This window comes from Pseudorasbora parva, chromosome 10 (assembly GCF_024679245.1).
Source record: "Pseudorasbora parva isolate DD20220531a chromosome 10, ASM2467924v1, whole genome shotgun sequence".
NCBI classification, from domain to species: domain Eukaryota; kingdom Metazoa; phylum Chordata; class Actinopteri; order Cypriniformes; family Gobionidae; genus Pseudorasbora; species Pseudorasbora parva.
Window position 1 is genome coordinate 38,685,582 of NC_090181.1, and position 23,605 is coordinate 38,709,186.

At 37.9% G+C, this 23,605-nt stretch overlaps 2 protein-coding genes across 6 annotated transcripts; both read left to right on the forward strand.

The window, feature by feature from the left end:
• The first annotated feature begins 404 nt into the window (after nt 1-404).
• Nucleotides 405-17,115, forward strand: fam167aa (family with sequence similarity 167 member Aa). Of its 5 annotated transcripts, none has more exons than XM_067456045.1 (5): nt 406-525; nt 678-713; nt 10,434-10,630; nt 10,755-11,424; nt 16,495-17,115. In XM_067456045.1, exons 4-5 carry the CDS (start codon nt 11,023-11,025, stop codon nt 16,753-16,755), a joined length of 663 nt encoding a protein of 220 aa, XP_067312146.1. In that variant the 5' UTR covers nt 406-525; nt 678-713; nt 10,434-10,630; nt 10,755-11,022; the 3' UTR covers nt 16,756-17,115. The 5 variants fall into 5 exon arrangements, with proteins under 5 accessions (XP_067312144.1, XP_067312146.1, XP_067312147.1 ...); XM_067456046.1 differs by having other exon boundaries at nt 407-525; nt 10,514-10,630; XM_067456043.1 differs by lacking the exon at nt 10,434-10,630 and having other exon boundaries at nt 405-525.
• Nucleotides 17,116-17,257: 142 nt separating this feature from the next.
• On the forward strand, nt 17,258-22,724 carry LOC137091532 (ras-related protein Rab-39A). Its single transcript, XM_067456049.1, has 2 exons — nt 17,258-17,944; nt 21,671-22,724. Exons 1-2 carry the CDS (start codon nt 17,730-17,732, stop codon nt 22,092-22,094), a joined length of 639 nt encoding a protein of 212 aa, XP_067312150.1. The 5' UTR covers nt 17,258-17,729; the 3' UTR covers nt 22,095-22,724.
• Nucleotides 22,725-23,605: the final 881 nt, after the last annotated feature.

Consider the following 23,605-nt stretch of genomic DNA (forward strand, 5'->3'; position numbering starts at 1 on the left):
AAATAAAAAATAATAGCAACTTTTTACTTTAAAAACGTTACAATGTTTTTTATAAATACATTTTTAACGTAAATTATTTGATTTTGTATTAATATCCAGTATTGTTTATTTTAAAACATATTTATATGATTTAACTATGAGTGAGTATATCTATCTAGCCTATCTATCATCTCTCTATCTATCTTCAATTAGAACTTATTAATTAAATACTTGACATTATTAACATCGTTTAAACTTTGGGCTTGAAACGCTCCAAATAGAGCAATGTATGTGAAGATAAATCAGCTCCGCCCACTTCCGGCATGAGACTGTGGCGTGGCGCTGTTGTCACCCTCAGACTGTTGTGAGTGACGTATATGGGTTCTGCGGTTCTGCAGTTAGACCTGTCTCGTCTGAACTGACATCAGTACCCAGTGGACCAATGAAAGACCTCGTTTACGCAACGCGGCACGGCATGGCGCGTTCGCGTTCATTTGCAGTAGATGGGGTTTGACTCACTTTCTAAATGCGGTTTGGTGAAGGAAGGTAGGTTGTTTTCCAAACATTTCTATTTTTCATATCTCCATAATATCATGAATAGGGATCACTAGGTGCCTTCACGAGCGCTGTCATTGAAATGCAGTTGTGATTTTGTCTCTTTTTTTTCTTCAATATTTCCTCTGTTATTGTATTTGTAGAAATGTCGTCACGGCTGCATTCGAGCTTTTCACCATGTAAGTAAACGGGTTTAAGTTTTTAGAGAGATCTGTGTATGAATTACGCCTGTTCTTTGAACTAAAAAAATATTTTAAGGACATTTCTTCCTAAACTAACTACACAAATTACATCAGATGCAGGTTATTCTTTACACATGGCTTGGATCAAGGTAGCCTACTATAAACTGTAGGAGAGAGATAATGTCACTGTGTGTATTGATGTATGTTTTTAATGAAAAAATATGTTTTTTAATAATATTTTATTAATAATACAATATTAATAATAATGTTAATATTCAAACAAATAATTATATATACATAGTATAATCATACTATCATAATAATCATATTATGATGTTGTTTCCATTTATAATGCCACTGTTTTCTTCTGGATTGATTTATTTGAATGAAAAAAAATATATATGTGTTCATTAATAATACTTTTGTAATAATAATATAATTAAAACTTTTTAAAAACAGTATCTTGAGTTATTGTTTTATATTTTAAATGTGTAAATATTTTAAATAATTAGTATTTCAATTTATTAAAAAATATTAATATGTGTATTACATTTTTTTATTTAAAATATTTAATTTATTTTTTTATATTCACATGAATTGTGAACTAGACATGTTCTTGATAGTTTTCGCGAGATTTTCTCATCTGAATAGTTTTGTCATCATGACAATGGTCAACACATACTCAGCAGGTTTTCATTAAGTCACGCCAAAATACAGATCTTCTTTTTGACGGACAGCATCCTTTTGCTCAGTGTAATGGTGATTTTTCCATGAATCAGGACATCGAAAAAACACTGAACAGCGGGACATTTTTTGTGTCCATTCCATCCATTACATTTTCCACAGTAGACTCTCTGTTTCGTTAGCCAACTTTTTCACCAGTTGGTCCTTCTAGCTTAATGCATTTCTAATATAGGCAGTTGCATTTCTCCATGAACTCGCACAGCTTTTTGGAAAGACTGTCACTATTAAAGGACCAGAAATTGATGCCATGAAATGATAACAGCTTGACGGCCAGATTAGGAGTTTGTTTGGTGAAGTCTGTGTGCTCTGGTTGATGGCGAGGACTAGAATCGCACAGAGACGGCGGGACTCGAGGGGTTCCCAGTTTAGCAGGCAGCTGCTGTGTCCTAGTTCCATTGCTCAACCTTAACCAAAGTAATATGGAGATTGTGACCGATACCACATGTAAACAATCTGTTTCACGGGTTTTTTTAAAATGCAGGAACTGTGATCATTAAAACTACAGGCCTTAAATCTGAGACTGTTCTGCTTGTCAAAAAATTCTAAAAGAATGCTTTTAGAATAAACAAGATTATGTAATTTTGCTTCTCAAGTTGAAGCCATACTTTTAAGGAATTGTTCACCCAAAAATGAAAATTCTGTCATCATTTACTCACTATTAAGTTTCTCCAATTCTCCATGATAACCAAAAAGTTGATGGACCACATTGGCTTCCATGGTAATTTTATTCCATACTAGTAAATGGGGTATATCAACTCAGTTACGCACATTCTTCAGAATATATTTTTTTATGTTCAACAGAAGAATGTAACTAATAGAAGTTTGGAACAACTTTAAGGTGCACTATGCAACTTTCCGTCCACTGGAGGGCACCTATTCTAAACAAAGGTGTAGTTTGATGATGCCAAGTGTGAGCGCAGTATCATGGGACATGTGGTCTTCACCTCACAGCCGGTGGAAAATAGGACTCGGGCAGAAATCATGTTCATGGATGCGGTTATTAACGTTACTGTAGTGTGAAGCAGAGCAGGACCGAGTGTTGAGGAGCTGAGCAAGGCCGCTGGAGCGATTGTTACACAAACACACGGCTCGCGAGTACCGGGACTTTTATTATGACGGGACGGGACGGGACACAGTCGCTGGGCACGCTCACTTCCGCCTTTTCTGGTCATGATTATAAGGTGAAGCAGCTCTGTTTATCATATTAGATACATTTAAGTGTGTTTAAAATTATGTTATGACGTTACTCTGTGCGTTTGCTCGGCGCTGCTGTGACATGTTCACACTGCTAAGAAAAGCAAAACCGAGGGTAATGCAGATATGACGCGATTGACAGGCGACTCCCTCAAACGCTATGCTGAAACGTCCCGGTCCTTAGTTAAAATAGCAATTTTCTCACAATTTACAAATAGTTGGAAAAATTTGGGATATCGTAAGTACTCAACTGAACAAAGTATGTAACACCGGCCTAGTGGTTTTTTGGATATTTTACTGCAAAACTATTACATAGTGCACCTTTAAGGGTGAGTAAATGATGACAGAAGGTTCTATTTTAGCAATCTGGTTGCATGACATAAAGCGCATGCCGCAGGTGCACTTAGGGTGTGTCTGAATCCAGTTTCTCTAATTTACGGCGGGAAAAATCATTGGTTTGCCGGCACATGGTCTAAAAGTGTTGTCCCAATTCTCTTATTGAGTCTGGGGTGTGTTTTGGGGCGTAACGTGCAATAAACCAATCAGAGTCTCATCTCCCATTCCTTTTAATTCCACGTTGCACTCGTGCCATGGCGGATTCGATATTTACATGGCGGAATTTGCCAGCGGAAACTCTGAATGGTCCTCCAGAGAGGAATCCTCATTTATAATATTTAAAAATGTTTGTGTGCTTGGACGTGAAAATGAAAACTGTATCAGGATGAAACTAGCAAAAACACTTGCATCACGCCTGGCATCACATTGTGCCGGGTGTATGATCAGGCCCATCATTTTCATTTTTTTGGTGAACTATCCCTTGAATGTTTCTTTGATTTAACAATAAAGACATTAGTACTAGAATACAAGACAAAAACTCTAAGAATGTAATTTTTTTTCAGTGAATATTTTCTTTGAAAAATAAATTGTATTTGGGGAATCTCTTGGTTATAATGAAGTGATTGCACAATATAATTGTTATATATAATCCCACTTATATATATGTACAATATAATCCCCTGTGCAAAAAGCATAGACAAATTGATGTCGCCACAGAAATAAAGTGTGTAGTTTACAATGGATCGGTTCATTTATTTATACAAAAAGCTGTTGTTCATTCATGCATTATGTTGTGTGTTATATGGTGGCAACTCTGGTTTCTTCGGTCCATTGCATGTCAGTTTCCAAAGATATTTTACTTATATTGATTGTAAGCTCAAATATGCACTAGTCCTCAACACATGAGACATGCCAGTGAAAACAAGAAACAGATGTGTAAGGAAGGCAATCATGTTTATTTTCTAAAGTCAAAATAAAACTGAACAACTGAGTTTGACTAGCCTGGATGCCAGGCGAACTTAGCCCCGCCCACAAATTTTTTAGATCTGGCAGTTCGGTCTGGCTTCGCTCCATAGAGGAGTAATTATCCCCGAACAGAAACTGTTCGGACCAATGAAATCATCAGGGCGGGCTTTAGACGATGACGGACAGATGATCAACAGTAACGTAATCATGCACGTCATCAAAGGGGCTTGGATTATATTTGTTTGAATCCTAAACGGAGAGCTTGTTCGTATCTGCGTCACCTTCACAATTTCTCTCAGAAATGATGATCATGTTGGGTAAGTACTCTGTGTATCAATAAATTCTTTTATTTTTTTACAACACCGGCAAAGATCGTGTATTCCAGCCTGATTTCAGCGCGCGTGCAGACAGGGTTGCCAAGTTTTTACAACAAAACCGGCGAACTACTAGCCCTAAACAATAGCTTCTCGGGGGGTTCTCCGGGGGAAAAATGGCATTTGAAGGGTAAAATGTGTGTTATTTTGGCAAGGTTGCCTGCTAAAATTCGCACTCATGGATCTATATATCACCTAATAGTCGCTTCAACCCGCGGGGGAAAAAACGTGGATGTGGCAACACAGTGCAGTTGAACTCTGTTGACATTTGACAATGCGTCGCTTCGTTGCTCTGATTGGTTGTAGGTCTATCCAATTGAGGTCTTTCCTGGTTCGGTTGAAACACTCCCCATAATCACAGCCCAATGGAGCAGTTTCAGACTCATATTCTGACTAGAATTGAGTATGACCACATCAGGCTAGAGGTTGACAGAACCGCCAATTAAATGTCTACAAGACACTCAAGTCTCAGTTAGGCTAAAGTGCTCAAAAAGGTCATAAAAAACAATATCCTTCAAAAAATGTCTTGAAAATAATGGATAAATAAAATAATGTTAAGTAAAATTAATTAGTCAAAGCCTATTGCACTGGACATGCTGGTTTTTGGGCTCATAACCAGCTAAAGTCATGTCCTCATCTCATATATGAAACACCTGCAGTTCACAGTTGCCTTGTTAACAAGTTTGGGTGAACAAGGGCAAAATGTTAGCCTGACGTGGTCATACTCAATTCTAGTCAGAATATGAGTCTGAAACTGCTCCATTGGGCTGTGATTATGGGGCGTGTTTCAACCGAACCAGAAAAATATATCAATTGGACAGACCTACAACCAATCAGAGCAACGAAGCGACACATTGTCAAATGTCAGCAGAGCTCAACTGCACTGTGTTGCCAAGTCTTTTTTTTTCTTCCGTGCGTTGTTTTCTGTCCGTGGGTTGAAGCGACTATTATGTGATATATAGACCCATGAGTGTGAATTTTAGCAGGAAATCTTGCCAAAATAACACACATTTTACCCAAACGCCATTTTCCCCCCGGAGAACCCCCCGATAAGCTATTTTTTAGAGCTAGTAGTTGGCGGGTTTTGTTGTAAAAACTTGGCAACCCTGTCTGCACGCGCGCTGGTATCAGGCTGGAATACGCAATCTTTGCCGGTGTTGTAAAAAAAATAACATAATTTAATGATACACAGAGTACTTACCCAACATGATCATCATTTCTGAGAGAAATTGTGAAGGTGAATGCATATACAAGTAAGCTCTCCGTTTAGGATTCAAACAAATATAACCCAAGCCCCTTTGATGACGTGCATGATTACGTTACTGTTGATCATCTGTCCGTCATCGTCTAAAGCCCGCCCTGATGATTTAATTGGTTCGAACAGTTTCTGTTTGGAGATAATTACTCCTCTATGGAGCAAGGCCAGACCAAAATGCCCGACCTAAAAAAATCGTGGGCGGGGCTAAGTTCGGCTGGCATCCAGGCTAGCAAAATGTACAAGATATAGTACGTTCAATACCCTGTAGATGGCGATATCACTTCTTTTGTAGCAGAAATAAACTACTGCACAAAAAGTTGCGCCATGCAAAATGTGAGTATTTGCATTACTCATCACAGATGTAATGTAAAGAGTACTACATAATATATTTGACCCCGTCTTTGAAACCCTGGCTAAAGTTGCAAAATCTAATTATGAGATTTTGATCGTCAAAGTGCCATAGCCATTAAGAAGACAAAAACAGGTAATTTGTGTTTATTGCTGTAAATGATAAATTATACCAAGGGGTTTGAGATACAATACTCACTTTTTAATTCATAACATTATAAATACTGAAATTAGTGATTTTATTGACACTATACTTTTGCACAAAAAAACTATCGGATGCGGGCTCCTTAAACATCAATTTTAATCATCTCAAGGGGTTTTCATCACAACAAGACCAGCTGATTTGTATGTTATTCAGTTCAGGACCTTATTTTTTTTACCATTAGGAAGAGAAAGACAATATCAATCGGCACAAGCGACAATCGGGTCATTGCGACTTAAGGTTCAGATGTCTGGCGAGATATTTTCGTGTCATCGCCAATATTTTAATATTTTCTTCTTTGTTTTGTAGCTCAACATTGTGCCAATAATAAAATAATAAGCATCTTAATTTAAAGTCATATTAGGCCTGCTATGTGTCAATATAAAACATGTTGTGGTTGGTGGTGCGTCAGATTAATGTGTCCTAACCGGGGAGCGCGGGATACCGCGGAAATGTTTCAGCGCGCACTTTGCATCGCGGTTCATCTCACATCTGATGTCGCATCTTTAACATAGGTTGTAACTTGAAAATAATTATTTATGTATGTTTTTGTCGTGGATACACGTGCTGGCTCCTCAGTTATACATTACAACAACAGTGATAATAAAAGAAAAACGTGGGCAAACGGTCTCTCTTAGTAAACTTTGTTCAATGCATGTGAGTGCTAGCCTGGTTTTACCAGACTCTCGTACATTTCATTTGTACATAGTCTGGCCACTCTCCATTGACAAGGGTTTATTTCCGTGAAGGCGGGTACTCTGTTGAGATTTAAAACTATTGGATCTGCCCTGAGCCACTCTGGATCTGCTATAACCAATCGCTAACGTTTTGTCATGACGTATGTCATGCGCCCTTCGCCTGTTTCACTCATGGAAATCCGACAAAATAAAAGTGCACATGTGCATGCCACGTCAGTAATAAAACTATAGGATAAAACCTAAAACTTGTGCATTCGGACTGTGATTTATTCACGCCACGGTGGAGAGAACGCAGCGCTCACGTGGTCCGTAACATCATTGTATGCTGTAAATAAATAAATGCTGCTATAAATAACGGACCAATTCAAAAGTTTAAGTGCTTTTATTTTAATTTGTTTGAGCGGTGATGAAATGTATTGCTCTTCTAAATACTTGCCAGCATTTTAAGGAAATACAAGTCTATAAATGCATCCTAATAACAGCAAAGCAACCGTATGGTGTTCTGCAGTGGTCAAAAATGATTACAAACAGTGAATTTTGAAGTGATATATTGTTGAAAACTCAAGATGTGGATTCGGACAGCTGTTACATTAACACGACCTTGCGTTTGTCAAAAGCAGTAGGTAACTCGGCCGGGGATTTTTACGCAGGTGGTGAGAGACGGACGGCAATAAAATAACTGACCAGTGCCTGTAACTTAAATGATGGCAATACCTTCCGAACCCACGAGAAACAGTTACCGTCCGAATAGCTTCAGCCAACTCCTTCATCACTAACGAAGTGATCTGGAAAATCAAACTTTTCCCGAATTTACCCTGTTGGAGGGCCATAACATCATGGCTGGCCACCAACAAACCCCAGCAAAGACTGTTATTGCTCCGGCTTTAACTTCTGGATATTTGGCAGCGGTGCCACAATGCAATGAATGGTTTAGTTTGCATCTTTCTCCGCCGCCATTACTGAACTAACGTTACATCTCAAACTAGCGCTCGACATCAACATCATCGTTCTCAGCCACTCCCTCTGTTCGCTGATTGGACCGGTAAAAATTTGTTCGGAGAAAACCTAAGACTACACAGCAGACCCAGAAGTAGTACTGAAGGAAAATGAAAATTAAGCGGAAGTACGTAGGAGGGCAGAGCCAGGCTATGTGAGTGCTGCCGTATCGTCGAATATGAATCCGGCTGAAGAGCCAGAAGACGCGATTGAGAACTCACGTGCGATCGCGATGTGAGAAGATTTGTCTCTGTGTGGTCATCCGAAAGCGCACATGCACATCTCAGCGCGCAACTATTGAGTTCTCTTTCAAGTCTTGCGCTTGAATGGACAAACTCATACAAGAAGTGGCCTATGTCAACATGTCCATCTTGATGAGTATCCAAGCAGACATAGTCTGAATATGCCTTAAGTGAACATACAGTCGAGAAAGTGATACCCCTGGGTCTTAAAGGAGCAGTAGCCTTTACTGCTGTCTGTTTAATGTCAAAGATGATAAGGAACTCACTGCTATTGATTGAATAACTTTTGTAAGTTTAATAAGGATTACTATTTAATTTTTTATGATTTTTTATTTTTTATGTGATTTTTCATTTGATTACTTTATTCAATTTATTTACCTAAAAATGTTAGACGTACCTGAAAAGAAAAGAAAAAAGCAATATTTTATTATCTTTGCTCAATAGCTGCTTGTATTTAAGTTATTTGTTCTTTTCTTTATTTTTATTTGACAGTAGTCCTTTTTTCCATGAACATAGCAAATACCGAACCATACAGAAACCGTGAACCTGAAACTGTGAACCTAAAACCTAAAACCGAATCGTGAGCAATCTGTACCGTTACACCCCTAGAGTAAGGTATGCGAGGGGGTGCCACAAAATTTAGAACATTTTCAAAGGGCGCCATGACTGAAAAAAGGTTGGGAAACACTGGATTAATGAATTAAGTTATCTGCTATTTGACATGGCAGCACTTAAACGCAAGCAGGAAAGAAAATAACTGATTGCTTAAACAGCTTTTCCGATATTAATCTCGGAGGAATTACCCCGAATAATGATATAACCGGGTTTATTGAAGAAAGTGCAGGTTGGGGGTACATGAGGGTAAATAAATGATGACAGAATTTTCATTTTTGGGTGAACTATCCCTCTCTTTATTTTTACTCCAGTACTGTACTTAATGTATCCCAGTAAAATAATTTAAGTTAGAGATTTTCTATTGAAATGTAATATATTAATTGTTTTATATATTAATGAATTTTTTCCATGGATATTTTATTTTATTAATAAAGTTATACAAATAATTTCAATTAATTGACTTGGTAATTGTTGCTACAATCAAGCTCTTGTACCCCCAATTTGTTTGAATGTTTTTGTGCTTTTTGGAAATACGCATCATAATAAATAGGCCTGTTTTACAAACCTTTGAGAAATTTTCCATGAATGTGTCATATATCACTGAAAATGGGAGAATCTCAGCTTTAATGTGGTATATGGCTCATATGCAGGATAATTATGCATCAAATGTGTTGCAGTTTTAAATATAAGCTTGTGTTTACATTGGAATTTCTCAAAAACATGATTTTCTGAGCCTGAAATTCAGCAAATCTTTAACATAGCCATACTCAGTTAATATTAGAGATATCAAGGAAATATTTTAAAAGAATGTTCTTTACATTATGTAGGATTATTTTATGTAGAAAACAGTGAATCACAAAAAAATGACTTGTCACTGGCCCACCGGTGGGCCCATTTGCCACTGCATGTTTAAAACAATATATCCTATATTTTTCCTTATCTAATGTTGACAAACTATATATCATTCGAAAGCGTACGAGCTCAAGATTCATCCTGTGCAAACCGTTTTGAAATCGGACCTTGTGTTACCATGGAAACGGTGCTCTAAATTATTCTAGCGGGCTCCTCCCCAAGTGGCGTTGTCATGTTTCATATTTATTTAACTAATTTATAATAAAAACCTTTTCTAATCTTGACAAAACGCATATCGTCGGAAAGGTCTTAGTCTCACGGTTCTATATCTGCAAACTGTTTTGTGATATTTACACAAAAATATATACATTTGACACAGGAAATTGCATTAAAAAAATTCAATGGAATTTCAATGACACCCGGTGGCTATTTGTGGTACAATGCCTAAAACAAAACCTCAAATTTGGAACACAAATTGATTAGACATATGGCTTTGATTTGATGGTAATTTTAGAGTACACATTATTTTGTAACATATATATTTTACATTAAATATTAAATATCTAGTACAGTATATTTGATTTTTGAAGTGATTTCACTTGAGCAATACTCTGCTGACTCTCTTCTTTAAAATGAGACCAAACTTATGTCTATATTCCAAAGCATTCTTGAATTGCAACCATTTAAGTTTGGATAGTGAATTTTCATGTATATTTTCAAAAAGGGGGGTGACACTTAAGGGGTTAAGAGGGTTTTCACAGACAGGGTCACATATACTAAAAATGTAGTCAAGTAGAAAGTAAAAGTTGCTAATATCTTTGATACTCAATCAAACTGGAAAGTAGCCAAAAAGATACTTAATCAAAGTAACTAATTACATTTACTCACACAGGCCTACTTTACACAACTGTTGGTTTCCAAGATATATTGAGTCATTTTCTTGGTGTCTGTTTGCTTTCTGCGATCCAAAAGGAGTCAACAACAAAGTTACAAGGAAGTAGATATTATGAAAGAAGATTAACCAGTAAAACCAGTAAAAGTGTAAATGCACTTGTTGATATAAACTGTCCTCATTACAGAACTGCACAGGTATGTTTCTTTTACAAGACGGTTTGTAGATTATAAGATAGTTTCGCACATTTATGCATACAATAGATTTCAGTATTCACTTTTTTGCATGGTATAATGCATTTGTGTTTCTGTTATATTTCAGATCATAATCATAATTTCAACAATCTCAGGACTAAAACAGTATCTGCCAGTCTTGATTGGAGAGCCTCTAGAAAGCTGCTAAAGAACGTCAACCGCAACACTTTTTTTCTGTTTGTTTTTTACATATGTTTGTGATATGAAAGTTCTCAGAAACAAAAGATATTTGCATTTTGAACATCCATGAAATCTGTGTATATTTTGGCTTAAAATCCAAATATCTGAGACAATAGCTGGAGCCATGCAGGTCTCTTGAACAACTTTTCCAGTGAATGATTTTTAGTTTCCCAGCAAGTGTAGAGGAAATATCCCTAAAGCCAACCACAATGTCACATGCAGCTAAGCCCTTAAAAAGCCCAGAAAGCCCTGCAGAATCGCAGGAGGACCACCTTTCCAGTCTGAAGGCTCTGACTGAGAAGCTGAAACTGGAGACCAGAAAGCCATCTTCCCTGGACTGGAGAGCCCAGCTGGAGGCGATGCTCACCCAGAGCCACAGAGTCTCAGAGGCGTTAGAGGCAACGGGTAACACGGAGAAACAAAAGACATCAGGTCCTCTTAATTGGGCGAAACCTCCACTTGGCTCTGGTGTGATCCATGAAGGGAGGCTGCCATCAGTGAACAGACTGGGATTTGGAAGTACAGACCAAGCATTGGAGTGGCTCAGGAAAGAGTTGGTGAGTTTTTCACCTTAGTTTCAGTTTAGTTGAATTATAAATAAATAAAACTGCTTTGTTGTCATTTGTCGGAAAATGTATATTAACAATATCTAAAGCAAATACATGAAAGCGTGTGTGTATATACATTACATTACTGGTTAAAAGTGAATTGATAGATATAGTAAAAAAAAAAAAAGTTAGATTGTGAAATATTATTGCAATTTAACAAAACCTTTTTCTATTTCAATATATTTTAGAGTAAAATTTATTCCTGATGGATTAGCTTAGCAGTCTTCAGTGTCGCATGATCTGCGATTTGTGCTGCTTCATATTTTTGTGGAAAAAGAAGTAAAAAAATGAAGGATTCTTTGATAAAGAGAAAATTCAAAATAACTGTTTATTTGAACTAGAAAAAATCCCAATATAAACGCCTTTACTGTCCCTTCCCTTGCTAAAAATTATCTTTTTTTATTTTTAATAAAACATTAAAAATAAATCTTTTTTATTTTTAATAAAACATTAAAAATAAATTCATGAAAAATGAATTACTATGGGAGAGGAAGTCGGCCGCAGCCCTCTGAGCACCCTGTCTTTGGATGACCTTGAACTTAAAGGGGGGGTGAAACACTCAGTTTCAGTCAATCTCATGTCAATCTTGAGTACCTATAGAGTAGTATTGCATCCTTCATATCTCCGAAAAGTCTTCAGTTTTATTATATTTATAAAAGAAATATGGGTTGTACTGAGTCTTTCCGGAAAAAAAAACGAGCGGCTGGAGGCGTATCGTGTGGGCGGAGCTAAAGAATGACGAGCGCAAAGCGGTGACGTCCTCAAGCGTGGAGAAACCCATCGCTATCGATCTCAGCTAATAGATATATGATCCATAATCAGATCCGAAGGCTGAAATAAATTGAACAGGGAAACAGCAACAGCAGGATGTCCGTCTCTGTGGTATGTACTGTATTTAGTGGCCTGTCAACATTTGTGTGTCTTTACTCGCAGTTTATGAGGACATGATTCGGTTTATGGACTATTGTAAGTAAAACGGTTTTGCACGTCAGACTAATGTAACGTTATACATAGATGATCTCATTGGTTATACGTTATACAACAATGGAGTCCGTTAGCGCATTTGAATGACGAAGCACGCGATCGTGTCGTTTACTGATGTTTACTCATGCGACAACAGCATAGACATTTGAAGCAGTTTTACTCACAGGCTGCTTCCAAAGCAGGACCGAACCTTTATCGCTGGGACCGCTCTGTCAAAAACACACTTCTTTGGTATGATTTGGTAAAGTCCTGACAGCAGTGAACGGTGGAGATCCACTTTGCGACGCGACTGAATCGATGTTGTGAAGCTTCCCTTAATTTCTGCGTTCAAATCAGTTCAAATGCAGCGCTGCCTTCCCGGAATGCTGTGCTGAAGCGTTGAAGTCGCTCGACGTCAACCATAGGAATAAAGTGGAGCGCGGCGCAACCATAGGGCGCGTCAGACGTGTTCACGGATTATGGGCGTGCATTTCCTCTCTCGCTCTAGTCACGCGCGCACCTCTGGTCCGAGATCCTCCTCTCCACTCACCACTGTTGCCAGCATCACAGCTTCGGCCTCAACCCATTTTTTTAATAGATTGAGGTGATATATTTAACGTGCCTCGTCCCTATCGGACCGAATTACCTCATATTTAAGATCCCCTACTCGTTGTGTGACCTCAAAAGGTCCTTGCCACTTGGCAAGTAATTTGGAACTAGAGGTGGGAAGTAATAGAAGTACTTTCTCTCCCGGTGAAAATTGCCGTAACCTAGCCACTTTGTTGTATAGCTGTCTCTGTTTGTCTTGAGCCTGTAACAAATTCTCCATAGAAAGACACTTTTCGCCGAAATGTTGTGCAGTGCCACTGCCTCCGGATATCGCGTTGCATAATCCACTAGGACTAAAGCAAAGTGATGTCCACAAGCTGACCGCTCTAATGGCCCGATGAGGTCCATACCAATTCTTTCACAGGGGACCTGCATCAAGGCAAGGGGGCCCAATGGTGCTTTTGGTTGGGCCGGTGGGTTTACCAACTGACATTCACGACAAGACGCACACCACCGGCGTACATTCTCGGGAGGTGGCACTGGACCCATTGAGCCGTCCTCTTCGGCAATCTGGCCACGAACTGCTCCAGTGCCACACGATCGATATTGTTCTGGGGTCCGGCCGACCCGCTGAAGGATGGCGCGCTTCAGGTCGTTGTAGACCAGGAGATTCTTGACTGCCAGTTGGTGGGCCGCATTGGCCAGTCCGCTTTAGGCCATTTCCAATACCCGGCCGCCCACTCGAAGAGCTTGATGAAGGCCTCTGGGTCATCCTCCGGACCCATCTTTGCCAGTGGCACAGAGGCGGCCGAGTTCGATGTTCTGTCTCTGGAGAACGGCCCGAATCTCCCGGTCCATCCAGCTCCTGAACAGCTGGCGGTCTTATAAATCAAACAAAACAAACTCTCAGCAGCGTGACTCTCTTCTTTATACTTGATCCCTCCTTTAAGGATCCTCCTTTAACAGCTCTGGTTTCACTCTCTTGTTGTGCAACAGTCGCAAAGTTCCAGTCCAACTCTCTCCCGGCCGCGGCTTAAATGCGCTCTCTCCACGCCAATCACTGCAATCAGAAACCAGTGTTCGTCATCTGTGCTTGACCTACTTACCTGCCGCTCCGCTCTGAGCTCTCTCTCCCGCTGCAGACTTGCAGAACCAAGGCAAGGCAAGGCAAGTTTATTTATATAGCACATTTCATACACAATGGCAATTCAAAGTGCTTTAAATAGAAAGGAATTAAAATAGGGATAAAAATGCATAAGAAAAAAGAATACAATGTTAAGAGAATTAAAAATAATAAAATGATGATAACCAAAGAAAAGAACAAAGGTAAACTAAAACAGTTAAACAAAACGATTCAAAAAATGATGCATAGATAAGGTGCAATCAGTTGGACGTACAGTGGCACAGAGCTCATTCAGTAAATGCACAGCTAAACAGATGTGTTTTGAGTCTGGATTTGAATGTGGCTACTGTTGGAGCACATCTGATCTGTTCGGGAAGCTGGTTCCAACTACGGCTGGCATAATAGCTAAAAGCAGACTCTCCTTGCTTTGAGTGAACTCTTGGTATTTCTAACTGACTTGATCCTGCTTATCTGAGTGATCTGTTGGGTTTGTATCTAATCAGCATATCTGCAATGTATTTAGGTCCTAGCTCATTGAGAGATTTATAAACAAGTAGTAGTACTTTAAAATCAATCCTAGATGTAACTGGAAGCCAGTGTAAGGACCTGAGGACTGGTGTGATATGGTCATATTTCCTGGTTCTGCTCAGAATCCTGGCAGCAGCATTCTGTATGAGCTGCAGCTGTCTAATGGTCTTTTTGGGAAGGCCGGTGAGAAGGCCATTACAGTAGTCCACCCTGCTGGTGATGAAAGCATGACCACGCCCCCTCCGCCACAATTTGCATTTGCTATTTAAACAATGTGGGACTTGATGTGAAAATTATAACTGTGTCGGGCTGAAACTAGCACAAAAGAAAAACACTTGCACCGGGTGTATGATAGGGCCCATTGACTTGTATTGCTACCAACTGGTGTAACAATGTAAAAGGCCAGGTTAAGTTTTATCTGCGTTTTGCTCATGTACAAACTCAATTCCAAAAAATTTAGGACACTGTAAGAATGCAACGATGTGGAAGTTTCGAATTTCACTTTTTATTTAGAATACAACATATATAACACCAAATGTTTAAACTAAGAAAATGTATAATTTTAAGGGAAAAATAAGTTGGTTTTTGATGGCATCATATCTCAAAAAAGTTGGGACAAGGCCATGTTTACCACTATGTGGCATCCCCTCTTCTTTTTATAACAGAAGTCTTTTTATAACTAACAGTCTGCAAACGTCTGGGGACTAAGGAGACAAGTTACTCAAGTTTAGGAATAGGTCATTGTCATGACCTATTGTCATGTTGGAAAATGCAAGGTCTTTCCTGAAAGAGATGATGTCTGGATGGGAGCATATTTTGTTCTAGAACTGGAAATAACTTTCAGCATTGATGTTGACTTTCCAGATGTGTACGCTGCCCATGCCACACACACTCAATGCAGCCCCATACCATCAGAGATGCAGGCTTCTGAACTGAGCGCTGATAACAACTTGGGTTGTCCTTGTCCTCTTTAGTCCGGATGACATGGTGTCCCAGTTTTCTAAAAAGAACTTCAAATTTTGATCCGTCTGACCGCAGAAGAGTTTTCCACTTTGCCACAGTACATTTTAAATCAGCCTTGGCCGAGAGAAAACGCCTGTGCTTCTGGATCATGTTTAGATTGACCTTTTTTGACCTATTTTTAGCCGGCAACAGCGAATAGTACAGTAGATTGTGTTTACTGACAATGTTTTCTGGAAGTATTCCTGAGCCCATGTTGTGATTTCCATTACAGTAGCATTCCTGTATGTGATGCAGTGCCGTCTAAAGACCAGAAGATCACGGGCATTCAGTATGGTTTTCTGGCCTTAACCCTTACACAGATTGTTCCAGATTCTCTGAATCTTTGAATGATAATATGCACTGTAGATGATGATAACTTCAAACTCTTTTTCAACCTTTCTTATATTGCTCCACTATTTTTTGCCGCAGCACAGGTGGAATTGGTGATCCTCTGCCCATCTTAACTGCTGAGAGACATTGCCACTCTGAGAAGCTCTTTTTATACCCAATTGTTCCCAATTAACCTAATAAGTTGCAAATTGGTCCTCCCGCTGTTCCTTATGTGTACATTATATGTAACTTTTCTGGCCTCTTATTGCTACCTGTTCCAACTTCTTTGGAATGTGTACCTCTCATGAAATCCAAAATAAGCCAATGTTTGGCATGACATTTTAAAATATCCCACTTTCAACATTTGATTTATCTATTTTCTATTGTGAATAAAATATATGTTTTATGAGATTTGTAAATTATTGCATTCCTTTTTTTATTTACAATTTGTACAGTGTCCAAACTTTTTTGGAATCGGGTATATTCAAGCTTCAGTAACTGTTTACCTTATTTATTCCTTGCAGGCAGAGATGCGTTTACAGGACCAGCAGCTCGCACGTCAGCTAATGAACCTGCGAAGTGATATTAACAACCAGAGGATCGTGCAGACATGTAGCCAACATCGCAAGATGCTGAATGATGCCACCTTTGAGCTAGAGGAGCGAGACGATATGTCAGATTTATGTGATGTTCTCATATCTCCTGGATTAGGCCTCTCCTCGACACTCAAGGTCATCGGGGTCACCAAGATGAACATCAACTCTCGGCGGTTCTCTCTGTGCTAAAAGCAGGACATATCTTTAATATTTATAATAAATAAATGTATATCATTAAGGGTTCATGACATGGATTCCTGTGGTGTGATGATGCAAAGATGTTTGTCAATGTCTTTCTCTAGGAGCATTCATATGCAAATGTTTTGCCTGTGTGACATCACAAAACCCACAATATAAAAAAAACCTTTTTTGCAGCTTGATCAAATAAATGCTTTGTTTATAATGAGGAGGACGTTTAAGATATGAAACTTGAAGGATGTTTAAATGGCAAAAAGACAGGCAAATGTCATAAACCCTTTAAATGAACGATTGTGAGGGTTTTATAGATTCAATAGAACATTATTAGAATAAAGGTATTTTTAAAATATCTCTGATGTTGTGCTTTTAAAATCATTATGAAAAGACTTTGAATTGAAGTTGACTTAAAAACATCTTAATCATGTGTAGTGTGATTTGTGTTTAATATTTTGACTTGAATTTTGACACAAAAAAATATACAAATTTGGTGAGTTTATGCTTGAAATAAGAAAATAATCTGCCAATGGGTTCAGAAAAATAATCTTAATTCAAAGGGGAAAGAAGATTATTTTTCTTACTCCCCATTGGCAGATCTTTATTCTTGTTTAAAGCATAAATGCAAAATGTTGATACATTTTTCAGATAGCAAGACTTAATATCATGTCAGTTTGCTTCTTAAATAAAGGGGTCTTAATTTAAGAATGTTTAGTAAGAAATGTTTTTTTTTTGTGCCATGTACATATTAAGTTCTCTCAGATAAACAGTAAAAGATTATGCCACGTTTTCACAAGTTGTTGTGAAATAGGTATGTATCTACTATTAATCTGCAAACCTCTCCCTCTTTGTTCTTTTTAACCTGTTTGTTCAGTCATCAGAGGGTAAGGCCTATAGTAAAGTTTGCTATAGTTTAAACACTTGTTCTAACACCAACAGAGCTGCTTGTCATCATAACAAAGCCATTCACAATGCAAGTACAGTGGAACTTCAGATTCGGGATAGTCATTCTTGGAGACTCGGCTGTAGGGAAATCATCTCTTCTGCATCGCTTCACTGAAGGAACATTTGATGAATCCTCTAAGTCTCCACTGGGAATTGATTTCAAGGTGCATAATATGAACTTTGAGCCTGATGTAGTGATCAACCTTCTTCTCTGGGACACTGCGGGCCAGGAAAGATTTAGGTGAGTGTCAACTGAAGTATTATACAGGATTCGTTTACACTGATGGTTCTCTGTGCTTTTTGTTCTTATTAAGTTAGTTTGCTTTTCTTTTTTTAAACATGATTTATGTTTGTGTGAACTCAAAAGAAAACTGAAGGTAGATTAGAATTTAAAATGTGAACTGTGCTCTCTGGACAAGTTAAGTAATAAGATGTTTTTCAAGTAACTAGTAAAGGAACTCATTTCTTTTTAATTTACAACTAAATAGCCCTTCCGGGTCCCTTATGAAAATGAACCATGGTTTTACTACAAATAAACAAAAAAAACATGGTTATTGTAGTTAAATCTAACCACAAATTAACCATGTATTTGTGGTAAAACTGTGGTTATATAAATGGTAATCAATTAGCCAAAAACCATAACATGTTTACTACACTTTTACTATTATCAAACCATGGCTATTTTTGGAAATGGAGCTGCTAGAGATTGCGGAGCCAGGTATCCTCTTGAATGTGCAGACCTTTCGACCAGAAGATGAGAGGAAGATCCTGACATACAGTACAGTGAAAGAGGAGATGTCGAGGGGGTGAAGAGAACCAGCAGAGGCCGGACTGAGGAACTGGCTGATTTGGGAAGAGGAGGTAGGAGGTACCTTCCATGCCCTTGACCTCCACAAGCAGTCCCTTGGCGACATATGGTGCTGCCGGTTCACACACCTGGTCAGACTCCCCATGTTGCTCTGGCACTGGGGCGATGTCTATTTCCATCGGACTCATTCATCACAGAGCGCTGATTTCCACTGTCTGCTGTGGGCTCTAGTGAAATCTCTGTGCAGCTCGCATTGATGGACTTGGCTAGACTCTGGATCTGAAGTGGTCTGGGGATCTGGAGTGGGCTGGTATCATCCTCCACCAGGCCAATGGTAAATGCCAATTTGTTGTTTACCAGAACCAACTCCACAAAAGTGGCATAATTTTCTTTAGACCTTACAGACTGTCCACTGCTTACTCACGATGGCGTAGAAAAAAAGATCAACAGATCAAGCGGCCGGGGTAGCGAGTTTGGCACACTAGATTGATGAAGTGTGATGAAGTCTTCCGGTGAACGGTCTCCCTGCACCAGGCTGAGAAGATGGACTGCTGCATGGGGAAAAAACTAAAAATGAACATGCCGCAACAAAAAAAACTTTTGTTTTTGTTCAGTGTTCTGTCATGCTTGGTTGCTTCAGAAAGCACACAAAGACAAATAACTCTAAGACAAACCGTCTTTTAATTCAAAAGTCCAACACAGAATACACAGGAGAGAATGGAGAGCAAACACAACCAAAACAACGATGACACTGAACAATAAACTCAGGAAAAACAGGTCTTGAATAACAAGGAGAACTACTGAGATTATTAACAGAACAGGTGAACAGAATCCGTAGCAGAGGGCACAAAGTAGGAAACCAGATCAAATCATGACAGAATTGAAATGAATCAAAACAACAAAAAAATGTGTTCTTTAAATTTTCTATTGGCCACATTGGTTTGATACTTTTGCTACCTTTCATGGTTTCTGATATATATATATATATATATATATATATATATATATATATATATATATATATATATATATATATATATATATATATATATATATATATTGGCCTCTTTGGAATTATAAGGTTATATCTGCGTTCTGAGCAGTTTTGAGATATTGAGCTTCAAAGTTTTTGCATTACCATATAGGAACATTTATATGGGGAACAAGTTTCTTTCAAACATGAAAATAACATAGACCCTAAATGTATTCTAAATATACAATATCAAAATCCTCTCAAGAGTGTAAATGGGGATTTTTGGAATGGGTCAAATGCAGATAGAAACTTCTAATTCTAAAAACATTTTTTTTGCTTAGAAAGGTTATATCTGCCAAAACATTCTTTAATTAACATTAAATATAAAATTAATGTTGTAACAATGTCTCAACATGTGTTAGAAAGTAAAATTATATCCTTTCTATTACATTTATTTCCTATTTTTAGCACTTCCATGTATTTAGGACATTTCAAATTAAGCACATTTTTGGTACCAATTTGGTGGGTAATTAAACATATTGCAGAAATTGTCAATCTTTCTTTTGTTTAGACAGAAAGCAGCTACTGTAATACATCTGAGCAGAATAAGAATATGTAATAAACTCAATTTTGACAAAACGTCTGTAATAAACCTCGTAGATGGGAAGGAAGGAGGCGGGAACTGGCAAACATTCAACAAACTTTAATTAAAAAAAATAAACAAAATGAAAGTAAACCGCGGGCAGCCCCTCACGGACGACTGCCCGCACACACACAACAAAACGTAAAAACAAAACATAACATAAAATCCAGGCCTGGTCCTCTCTCAGCCTTGACTGGTGTCGCTCGTCCTTAAATGCCTCCGAGCTTCCTCATGAGAGGACTCGAGACCGGTGTGGCTCGCAGGTGACGCTCTTTCGCAATCACGTCCCCGGTCTCTCTCACTCCTCCCATGTCTCTCGCTCGTTTACCTAGCCACAACTTCAGATAGAACCTTATAATTCCAAGGGGAATATATATATATCAATTTCTCAGTAATGCAATTATCTAATCAACCAATCACATGGCAGTTCAGTTGCTTCTATGAATTTAGGGGTGTGGTCCTGGTCAAGACAATCTCCTGAACTCCAAACTGAATGTCAGAATGGGAAATAAAGGTGATTTAAGCAATTTTGAGCGTGGCATGGTTGTTGGTTCCAGACAGGCCGGTCTGAGTATTTCACAATCTGGGATTTTCACACACAACCATTTCTAGGGTTTACAAAGAATGGTGTGAAAATGGAAAAACATCCAGTATGGGGCAGTCCTGGGCGAAAATGCCTTGTTGATGCTAGAGGTCAGAGGAGAATGGGCCGACTGATTCAAGCTGATAGAAGAGCAACTTTGACTGAAATAACCACTCGTTACAACCGAGGTATGCAGCAAAGCATTTGTGAAGCCACAACACACACAACCTTGAGGCGGATGGGCTACAACTGCAGAAGACCCCACCGGGTACCACTCATCTCCACTACAAATAGGAAAAAAGAGGATATATATAAATATATAATCTAAAATATATGAAAGTTTAAATTTTATCATAACATTATGGAAAATAATGAACTTTTATCACATATGCTAATTTTTTTAGAAGGACCTGTAATAAATCTTAAAATGTATCTTAGTATGTGCTATAAAAATGCTTAGTTACATTTTTTTCTATTTTAAAAAGTCGTATTATACTTTCTTTTTTCAATGTAAAATTAAAAAAACTTCAAGAACAAAAATATTTACGGCTTTTGCTGAAGTACCACTTTAGAAAAAAATAAACTTCTAACATGTGTTGTCATATTTTATCAGAGCAAACATCCTCACCAGGTTTTTTTTTTTTTATTATTCTTCTTCTTCTTCTTATTATTATTATTATTATTATTAAGTGATTTAAAAATATATATTGTCTTTAAAGTTTAATTAAAAGAAAATTCTAACTATGATTTCATAAGTCAGGCTTTACATGATTAAGTGATAGTTGTTGTAGTAAAGACTTTAATGTTCATGTCGATGCGGAACCCAATTTCAAATAATAAACCCACTCTGAAAAATATTTCCTGAGTTCAACTGTAACAACTAGCCCTGGTCTTTAATACATTTAAGAGTTGCTCTGCTGAAACAACTTTAAGATATGACTTTGACCATTTTTGCCGCAGGTCCATCTGTAAATCTTACATGAGGAATTCTGTGGGCTGCATTCTGATGTTTGATGTCTCACAGCGACAGACGTTTGATCGTGTTTGCAGCTGGCACCAGGAAGTACTGGACTATGTGAAACCAAACCCCATGTTCTTCTTGCTTGTGGGACATAAGTGTGACCTGGCTGTGGGACGACAGGTCAGGAAGAGTGAAGGAGAAGCGCTGGCTAAAAAACTCAACATGGTGGCTTATCTTGAGGTGTCTACAAAGGAGAACAGTAACGTCAGTGAAGCGTTTGAGACCTTGACCAGAGGGATATATAACCTCTTCCAGGAAGGCAAAATAACCACCCGAGATGACTGGCATGGGTTAACCGTTGGGGCCGCCATTAAAAAAGAAACACCTCAGGCTAAAAAGTCTGCCTGCTGCAACTGGGGTTGAATTTAGTGTGTTTAAGACTAAACTGAACCTTCCTGGATAAACTATTTTATTGAAAATTATATTTATTACAATATTTAACATGTATACTAAAATAGCACAGAACTGCATAAATGGCTCATATAACAAGGAATCCAATTTTACTATTTTTGTCAATTAAAATGTTGTCAATACAAGTATCTAAACAGTGTGACATCAAGATAGCTGAAAGCAAAATGAAAACTGCTCTTATTGCAAAAGAAAATTCCATATCGGTGGGGGAAAAAATTATAAACATGGGCCTTTTAATTTTCTGTAAACGTCTTATGGCTCTTTCTCTGTGTATGTGTCTTTGCATTGTAGAGTTTGAGACAAGAAAAGAGGAAATGGCAATTACAAATTGGTTCAGAGGAACTAAAACTATAGGATACTTATAGTATTCTGGTATACAGCATCAGGTGTTTTCAGCAGACATTATCATTTTCAGCTGTTTTCAGCTTTCATTTGCACAGGCGAAAACATACTGATAAAGCCCTGCACACCCATAACATGCCAATATTAGAAATATTAGTTTCCATAGAAAAATGTCTCAAATAATATCACACCATCTAGAGGTAATGATAAGCAACTTCAAAGTTTTATTTTATACAAAAATATTGATTTTATGCACAATAAGCAAAAAAAAAAAAACATGACAAATTAGCTTGAATCATTTTTTATCAGCACTATTAAGCGCTTTCCCCCTTCAACTGCATATTGCAGTTTTTTTTTTACCTTGTATTAAATATTTGTATGATACATTTGGTGATACTGAAACTAATATGACTATTGAATGATGGTTTCTCATAGAATTGTCTTTAAAGGTACAGTATGTAACTTTTGGCCCTTTAGCAGTTAAAAAAAATTGCATGCATTTAGTGGAAGAACATTGTTTTGGTTGTGCTTCAGCTCTGCGTAACTTTGCAGGTGAATATAGTTCTTTCGCATAGAGAAAGAGAGAGAGATTATACTATTGCTCATAAAACATTCAATATAGGCTGAAGAAATTTAACTAGTTTAGATGGAAAGGATCTCAAGCTGACTAACTGAAGATTTTACTATACTCATTAAAAGAACACGATGCACTCTTGTTCATGTGCATTCATTAAAATGAGCTAAAGTAACATTTTGTCACAACTTAATTTAACTATGTTAAATCCACCTAATATACTGTATTTAAACACTGTATTTGACATAACTACCTGGGCTGTGGATCTGTAGTTGCCAGTATGCTTTGCAAGGGACTGCATTAGGAGAATAAATGTGTTAACATAAGTGTTATCTCATGTGTTTTTTTAGTAAAGGGAAAGATGTTAGTGCAGTTACGTTGTAAAGAGTTTCTGGTTTTGAATTTTGTGGTTACCATTATGCAGAAGAGCGGCTCTTGTGCTAAGGCTGTGGACACTCAATGATAAATATCAGTGGCACAAATATGTACCTCACAATACGATACGATACATGGCTTACGATACTAATAATATCACAATATACAACAA

Excerpts from the sequence above, each read along its gene's own strand:
- LOC137091532 (XM_067456049.1), top strand. The coding sequence starts at position 17,730 with ATGCAAGTACAGTGGAACTTCAGATTCGGGATAGTCATTCTTGGAGAC. Across the intron at positions 17,945-21,670 it reads GCGGGCCAGGAAAGATTTAG|GTCCATCTGTAAATCTTACA; the intron begins GTGAGTGTCAAC and ends TTTTTGCCGCAG.
- fam167aa (XM_067456043.1), top strand. The coding sequence starts at position 11,023 with ATGATTTTTAGTTTCCCAGCAAGTGTAGAGGAAATATCCCTAAAGCCA. Across the intron at positions 11,425-16,494 it reads AGTGGCTCAGGAAAGAGTTG|GCAGAGATGCGTTTACAGGA; the intron begins GTGAGTTTTTCA and ends TATTCCTTGCAG.